The sequence below is a fragment of the Orycteropus afer genome, unplaced genomic scaffold, assembly GCF_000298275.1.
Source record: "Orycteropus afer afer isolate SDZICR_OR568_19922 unplaced genomic scaffold, OryAfe1.0 scaffold00297, whole genome shotgun sequence".
Lineage (NCBI taxonomy): Eukaryota > Metazoa > Chordata > Mammalia > Tubulidentata > Orycteropodidae > Orycteropus > Orycteropus afer.
Window position 1 is genome coordinate 2,490,969 of NW_006921884.1, and position 9,290 is coordinate 2,500,258.

At 35.2% G+C, this 9,290-nt stretch overlaps 1 protein-coding gene across 1 annotated transcript in view; it reads right to left on the reverse strand.

The window, feature by feature from the left end:
* The window catches only part of LRBA (LPS responsive beige-like anchor protein), a 1,065,192-nt gene that overhangs the window by 290,639 nt on the left and 765,263 nt on the right, over positions 1 to 9,290 (reverse strand). The window contains 1 exon segment of the mRNA XM_042782393.1: positions 4,472 to 4,589. Within this exon segment, the coding sequence (XP_042638327.1) occupies positions 4,472 to 4,589 (118 nt within the window).

A 9,290-nucleotide genomic window follows, 5' to 3' on the forward strand; every position in this document is an offset into this window, starting at 1 on the left:
CCAGCCACTTCTTGGAAGAAAGACTGGGCAATCTACTTCTGTAGTGATACTGCCTCGGAAATCCAAGGAGGGGTCGCTACAAGTCAGATCCGACTCGACGGCAGTGAGCGTTGTTCGGTATCTGTACTGAACACTATAGTCTTTTTTCTTCATCAGCAAATATTTTAAATCATCATCACTCTTAGCAAGCAAGGTTGTGTCATCTGCATATCATAGGTCGTTAATGAGTCTTCCTCCAATCCTGATGCCACATTATTTTTCATGTAGTCCAGCTTGTTGGATTATTTGCTCAGCATAATAAGTATTATAAGGAGCTCTGGTAGCATAGTGGCTAAAGCACTTGACTGCTAACCTGAAGGCTGGTGGTTCAAACTCACCAGCCACTCCTCGGAAAGAAGGTTGGGCAATCCTACTTCCGTAGTGATACTGCCTCGGAAACCCAAGGAGGGGTCGCTATGAGTCGGGGCCGACTCAACGGCACATAACAACAACAACAACAAGTATGGTGAAAGGATACAACCCTGATGCATGCCTTTTCTGATGTTAAACCATTCAGAATCTCCTTATTCTGTTTGAACTAAAACCTATTGTTTTATGTGCAGGTTCCTCACGAGCACAATCAAGTGTTCTGGAATTCCCATTCTTTGCAATGTTATCCACAATTTGTTATGATCCACACAGTCAACTGCCTTTACATAGTCAATAAAGCATACATAGACATCGTTCTGGCATTCTTTACTTTCAGCCAAGATCCATCTGACATCAGCGATGATATCCCTCGTTCCACTCCTCTTCTGAATCCAGCTTGCATTTCTCGAAGTTCCCATCCAATAGAATGCTCTAACCATTTTTTAATTACCTTCAGCAAAATATTACTTGCATATGATATTGTTCGATAATTTTCACATTCTACTGGATCATCTTTCTTTGGAATGGGCACAAATATTGATCTCTTCCAGGCTGTCTTCCAAATTTCTTGGCATAAAAAAGTCAGTGCCTCCAGAATTGTATCTAATTGTTGAAACATTTCAATGGGTATTCTGTCAGTTCTTGGAGCCTTGTTTTTCACCATTTCCTTCAGTGCAGCTTGGTCTTCTTACTTCAATACCATTGGTTCTTGATCATATGCTACCTCTTGAAACGACTGAACATCAACCAATTTTTTGGCACAATGACTGTGTATTCCTTCCATCTTCTTTTGATGCTTCTTGAATAGTTCAGTATTTTGCTCATAGAATCCTTCAATATTGTAACCCAAGATTTGAATTTTTTCTTCAATTCTTTCAGCTTGAGAAATGCTGAGCATGTTCTTCCCTTTGGGTTTTCTAAATTCCAGGTCTCTATACACTTCATTCTAATACTTTATTTTGCTTTCTTGAACTGCCTTTTGAAATCTTCTGTTTAGTTCTTTTACTTTCAGCATTTCTTCCATTTGCTTTAGCTGCTCTACGTTCAAGAAAAAGTTTCAGAGTCTTTTCTGACATCCATTTTGGTCTTTTCTTCCTTTGTCTTTTTAATGACCGTTTGCTTTCCTCGTGGATGATGTTCTTGATGTCATCTCACAATTCATCTGGTCTTCAGTCACTGATGTTCAATGTGTCACATTTATTCTTCAGCTGGTCTCTAAATTCAGGTGGGAAATAATCAAGGTTGCATTTTGGCTCTTGTGGACTTGTTTTAATTTTCTTTAACTTCAATTTGAACTTGAATATGAGCAATTGATCATCTGTTCCACAGTCAGATCCTGGCCTTATTTTGACTGATGATATTGAGCTTCTCCATCGCCTCTTTCTACAGTATAGGTGATCTGATCCCTGTGTATTCCATTATGTGAGGTCCACATGTATAGCTGCCATTTATGCTGTTGAAAGAGGTATTTGCAACTAGTAAGTCATTGGTCTTACACAATTCTATCATGCAATCTCCTGCATCATTTCTATCACCAAGGTCGTGTTTTCCAACTAATGGCGATTCCTCTTTGTTTCCAATTTTTGAATCCCAATCACAAGTAATAATCAACACATCTTATTTGCACGCTTGGTCAATCTGAGACTGCAGAAGCTGGTAAAAATCTTCAATTTCCTCATCTTTGGCTTTAGTGGTTGGCACGTAACTTTGAGTAATAGTAGTATGAACTTTTCTTCCTTGTAGGCGTATGGACATTATCCTATACCTGACAGCACTGTACTTCACAATAGATCTTGAAACATTGTTTATGACTATGAATGTCATGCCATTCGTCTTCAATTTGTCATTCCTGGCATAGTAGATCATATGACTATCTGATTCCAAATGGCCCAAACCAGACCATTTCAGCTCACCTATGCCTAGGATATTGATCTTTATGAGCTCCATTTCATTTTAGACAACTTCTAATTTTCCCACATTCATACTTCATACATTCAATGTTTTGATTATTAATAAATGTTTCTAGCTGTTTCTTCCCATTTTGAGTCATGCCCTGTTAGCAAATAGAGGTCCCAAAAGCTTTACTGCAGCCATGTCATTGAGGAGGACTCTACTTCAGGGAGGCAACTCTCTCCTAGTTGTATTTTGAGAGCTCTGGTAGCATAGTGCTTAAGGCACTTGACTGTTAACCAGAAGGATGGTGGTTCAAACTCACCAGTCACTCCTCAGAAGGAAGGTTGGGCAATCTACTTCTGTAGTGATACTGCCTCGGAAAACCAAGGAGGGGTCACTATGAGTCGGATCTGACTTGATGGCACATAACAACAACAACAATCCAACCCAAGGGGCTCATCTTCTGGCAGATGACAATGTTTCAGGGCTATTCATAAAGTTTTCCAGTAGTATATCAGACAGTGTGTCACTGATATTTGTAAGGTTTTCACTGGCCAAATTTTTTGAGAAATGGGTGGCTCCATTCTTCTTCTGAGCCTGTCTTAGTCTGGAAGCTCCGCTGAACTCTGTCCACCATGGGTGACCCTGTTAGGATTTGAAATATTGATGGCATAGCCTCCAGCCTCACAGCAACATGCAGGCCACCACAGTATGACAAACTGACAGGTGAGTGGTAGAAAGTCATTAATATCGTTAGATATTAATTTGGTCAGTACTGGAATTTTAATTACCTTTCATTTTCAATTTCAGAACATTATGTAAGCTATGAATGCTCTTTGGAAGAGATCCTTCCTCTCTACCTTAACAAAAAAAAAGTTTAAGGTCAACCCCCCCAAAAATTACCAATTTTGGTATAGTTTTATTAATATTGGTATTACCAACATGTTCTAGGTTAAAAAGCAATTAATTATGCTTTTAGTACCTATGATGTATTTAGAATTGACATATACATATGTCACCTTTTTAATAAGCCTTCTATTATTACACTGAGTACAGGAAAAGGAAAAAACAAAAACAAAAAACCTTTCACAGGTATGGTGGCAGATGACTAAAAGCCATGAGAGACAGGCAAGAGAAAACTACACATACAAAGCAAAGATGCATAAGAAATGTCAAAAAAGGATAAAGAATGAGGATGAGTAAGTAATAAATATTATAAGGTTGAAACTCCTTTGGGACAGTAAGAATGCAGACTGAACTAGAGTGTGAAACATTCACTTGATTATTTTCTTGGAAGAATTATGTTTACATTAGGAAAAAGACATTTGGGTAGGGAAGTAGACTAAAAAGAAAAGGGAAAAACATTTTTCCCCAAAGAAATTTGTATTCCCTAAAGACACATGATTTCATAAAGGATAAGAAAAAATCATGCATGGAATACATGTTTTTATTTGTAGATTTTAAAATTACTAGTTTGTGGATTATAAAAAGAACAAATAAGAAATTATCAACCTACTTATAGCCAAGATGTACATTAAGTCCCCAGATTTTATATATTTTCCCTTCTAGGTGTCCACTCATACAAAACAGTGCTTTTCTTTCAAATACATCTTATTTCCCCTCCATGTCTTAATGAATTTGACCAAGCTCCTTTCTAAACCTACTAAGTGAATTTTAGTCTCCCTTTCAGAAGTGTGTAACACCAAGCAACTAGGGCAGTTCAGCACCATCTTCTGTTGGTGCCTTTATAAAATGCAATGATTAGACAAAAGATTAAAGAAATGCATCAATCATTTGATTCTCTTGTTCCCTTCTCAAATCTAACTAACTAACTTTCAAAAGGAGTTTAAGCATCAAAGCAATAATGAGGGCATAAACACTACACATTTGATTAAGTAGTTGTTTATCCCTCATATTTTTAAAGCCTTTGGTCAAGTTATAAAAAGAAGAGAGTCTAAGAATGAGTCTAACAAATGAGTCTAAGAATTACCAAGGAAAAAAATTCCATGAAGACGCATGTGGCACACACAAAAAAGAGGTCAGTAAGGTAGAGGGTATATTTTTTACAACAAAATACTATTTAAACGGAAACAACATGGTTTGTTCCAAAATGAAATCTTAAAGAGATGGAAGTTAGCTCTGTAACAAGGTACTATCTACAGTGTATTACCTCTGTTCGCCATAAAGATCTCCAGGGCTGTATTTTGCAAAAGATAACGACGAGAAAAGATTGATCTTATCTCTGTGAATAGCCATTTTCCATGCAACCCTTCTGTGTATGCCAGGATCTAGTGAGGAACAAAGTCTCAAGTAAGTAAGCATTCTAGAATTTTTTTACACCTTCCTCCAACTAAAACAGAAAAAAGCATTTTAATAAAAATAAATTCTATGCAAAATAATTCAAGAAATACTCACTGAAATAACTTAGAGACTTAAGAAAATGGTTTGCAATATTAGGAAAAACTTAAATGAAAAAGCAGAGTAAAGCTATAAAACATTAATTTAAAGATACACATTTGGATTTTTAAAAGCAATGATAAAAACTTTGCTCTTTTAGAAAACACTGCATTCTTGATTGACTGAGTTTTGAGATACAGTATGGAAAGTAAAGTTTTGGGTAAAACCTTCAAAACAAGGAAGATCTCAAAAGAATGTCATACATGCTTATAAATCACATATATAATCCAGTTTCACATAATATGCCTTGTACCCAGAAGTCCTATTTGCTTATACTTTTAAAAAAATTTAAATTCACAACTGAAAAAAAATCAAATTTTTAAGGTCACTGTTAAAGCAACAGTCACTCATTCAGAAACTACAAAGGCTGACTGCATAAGAGGTTAAGTATCATTTTGTCAGCTAAGGCTAAACACAAACCTGCAAATGAACTCAGCATAATCTCTGTATGGAGTAGGTGGTTGTCAGAGTAACTTGTTACAATTCTTGTCATCCCATGTGACAGACACAGATGCTTAAAATGCTTTGCCAATTCAAAGTAATCCTGTCTTTAGTCCTAAGCTACTTTGTTGCTTTGTTATTCAGGTCTTGTTTTTCAAAAAATCATTTCAAAAGCATAATTATGAAGGTGTTAAAAGGAAAACCAGATTCCGTATTTCTCTACACCAATACTTTACATAACATTAATAACGAACATAAGATGCATTCACTATCTGTACCTGAAGAAAATGCTTGAAGGAAATTTAAGCTAAAAAAATAATAAGATCTCAAAAGTAACCAGCATTAAAAAATGCAAATGAGACTACATTTGATTATGATAATGCACTGTAGGCATAAAGATGGGAAACAAGGAAGGGAAAACAAAGACTTGTGAGAATTTATCCCACACAAACTTTACACTATTCTTTTCTTTACTCTTTCATTTCCCAATTCTAAATATAAACAAATTTTTATGTTCTTCAATTCAAAATACATTTTTTGTTTTTTCAGAAAACAGCCTCTTGTTTAATTTAGAAAGAACAAAGTCACCATTTTTATTTTGCTATAGATATGATCTAATTTCTACCACTACAGGACCCAGAAATTGAAAGGATGAGTACAACTTTAAGGCTCAGTGTTGTTTTAAAAATGAAACAAAAAGTACACTACACTAAATAAAAAGTTCAAAGGACCAGAAATGGAGACTCATGCTTTCCACTTTGAAAACCAATGTCAGAGAAATCCTGACTCAGTCATACAATGAATACTTACATAATTAAGATCAAGAGAAACGAATAGGGCATATGGGGTGAACAATGACATCAGGTAGATACAATCTTTAGAGTGATCAATCTTGGGAAAACAGAAGGGCAGTATTTGCACAGGGAGATAGCTTGGGGGCAGGAATGCACAAGAAAGAAGGACACAGGGAAGAGGTGTAACTATTGGGAGGAAGTGGGAAGAGAGCTGTTACATTGTGGGGAATTGCAGTCAATGTCATGAAACAAAATGTGTATGAACTACTGTATACAAAATGAACTTTCACCAAAACTACAATAAAAATTAATTTTAAAAAAGGGAGAAACCAATAGGGGAAAAAAAAAATGTGGGTATTACTTCCAGGATTTTTTAAAGCAAAGGTTTAAAAGCAGAAGTATTCCATCTCTCACCACAACCAGAGTTACCACCAATAGGTCCAAGCCTTCAGAGTCTACAGCAGCATTTTCCTTGGTCTTCCTTATACTGTGACCTCTACAGTCTAAATCACATCACTTCAGTCTTGTATTTAACCCCACCCACTAGCTTTCTGGTACCATAGTGCCTAAGGCACTTGACTGCTAACCAGAAGGCTGGTGGTTCAAACCCACCAGCCACTCCTCAGAAGGAAGGTTGGGCAAACTACTTTCATAGTGATATAGCCTCAGAAACCCAAGGAGGGGTCGCTACGAGTTGGGTCTGACTCGACACAAAACAACAATTGGCTTTACATTACCCATAACAAACTTTAAGCTCTTTATAATTGCATGTAGTTTTATATTTGGGACCATGTGACGAGCCTAACTCCTCTACAGGGCTTTTATACTTGTTATTTCCTCTGCCTGGAATGTTCTCTTCCCACATCATCAACATTTAGATTACTAAATCTCACCATTTGTATTTCTGTTTATTTTATCACCTCTTTAGCAAAACCACAGGATCTAAACCCTACTTTTTCTACTATTTCATCCTGCCCAGATTTTCTTCATAACACATATCATGATCTGGAATTATACTGGCTTGTCTGTTCCCTGTATTGATCACTGAAATATTAGAATCTAAGTTGCATTAGACCAAGGACATTAAATCCAGTCTATTTCCATTGCCTACAACAATGTCCAGGCAACAATATACAACAAGAGTAGAACAATGTCTGGCACCAAGTAGATTTTTTTTTTCTTTTTTGAATGATTAAATGAATAAACAAATGACAACCTAAGTTCCAGATGCAAAAAAACCAAACCCACTACAACTGAGTAAATCCTGATAGTGATCCTCTAGGGCAGAGCAGAATAGCCCCATAGGGTTTCCAAGGCTTTAAATCTTTAAGGAAGTAGATTGCTTCATCTTTCTCCCAGGGAGTGGTTGGGTCATTCAAACTACTGACCTTTAGGTTAGCAGAGAAATGCTTTAACCACTAACCACCTTAAGTTCCATACATATGACCCAAATTCATTTTGTTTTTCCCATTCGATGATTTAACAACATTTGAATTATTTATACACATTTGAGAAAATATTTATTTGAATACCCACATTTACATAAATACATACATGTGTATTTACATAAATATGAGGAAAAGCTGGACTGAATAGCAGCAAATCTAGATCCATTTGCCACATGGTAACAGCTGGCACACACTCTCCATTTGGGCACAACCAGTGCTCATTCACTCATTTACAAGTATCTGCCTAGTTTCATCAACATTTGAGTTTATCACCTGGATTATTTTTGAAATGTTAGAGACTCCTACATATGCTCTGTAACACATGTAGTCCAATCTATCCAATTATTGGTAAGCAAAATGAGACCTAGACTAGTTAAATACTTAGTACAAAATTCCTTTAGAAATCAGTGGCAGTGTCTCACCTAAATCTCAGATACCTAATCCACAAATCTAGAACTTCCATTATATATTACATTGCCACATTTCTAAAAAGGGTCAAATTTTTGTTAAACTAGAATCCAACTCTCAAGAATTTTAATTAACTACACTCATTTTCCTGCACTTGGGTTACAGGTGAAAGAGAAAAATCAAAAGAAAAAAATAAAACAACAAAGGACTGTTTTAAGTTCTGTAATATGCTAGAAATATCACACACTAGCCTGTAAATTTTACATTTTATGTCTACAGAGCTATAATTTTATCCTTATAAATTTACAGACAATCTGTTACTCATAATGGTGATGTCAATCATTGCATGGTCATAATCATTTAACTAAATATTTAAGTATATTCTAGGATATTCCATTTATTGATAGAAATAAAGATTTTTTAAAAATAAGATATTTAATGCATTGAAATAATTCTGTGATTAATCAGAAAATTCAATTTATATTCCATTTCTTTAAGCAGCATGGCTATTCAAATATTTACTTGAAATATAGGAAGCAACATTCACCTTTAAAATTTGTTGTATTTCCAAATGTTAAGCATATTCAAAAGTATAGAAAATAAGTCCCTGTATCCACTACTCAACATTACCAAATCCTACCATTTACATCACTGCACATATTTTAAAAAGTAATAGAACATTATAGATCATGTTGAAACTCTCACATATAATCTGTCCTGATCCCATTTTCCTTCTATCTCAGAGTAAACTACTATCCTTATTTTGGGGTTTATAATTCTCATTTAAGTTTTCATATATTAGTACATTTATATCCATAATTAATACCTAGCACTGTTGCCTATGATTTCAAACTTGGTGTAAACTGGCAGCATACTGAATGAATGATAGTCCTTTCAACATTAAATATAATCAGCTACAGTAATATTCTTAAAATTTTGAAAAAGATAAATAGGAGAAGAGACAGAAAATTATTTAATATTGACTGTGAAAGAGATAAAAAAGTAAAATCTTACTACAGTTAAAAGAAAAAAAAAATCAACAAATGAAATTCTATAGTTATGGACAAGACAGTTGGAGTTTGAAACAAAATGAAAAATCCCTTAACTAACAGAATTACTAGCTAAAATGGATATAACATTTCTTTAAAGTATTCATTAGGAAAAAGCATCAGTATTAAGAAGCAGCTGAGACCTAGCTAAGCAAGAGGTTCATTTCTTATTGGAATAGTATATGCCTAGTTCGAGGCTTCACTTCAAAGTCTCTAGAGTTCAATTAAAACTGGATTAGGAAGAAGCATACCCTTCTTTGGGACTTTCTGTTCACTGAAATTCTACATACACTGACAGCACCCTAGACAGAGGTCTAGCCCTCCAATGAATCAGTTGCTATGGAAACTGTATCATTACCATTGCTGTGCAGTTATGACCCCAAGCATAGAAT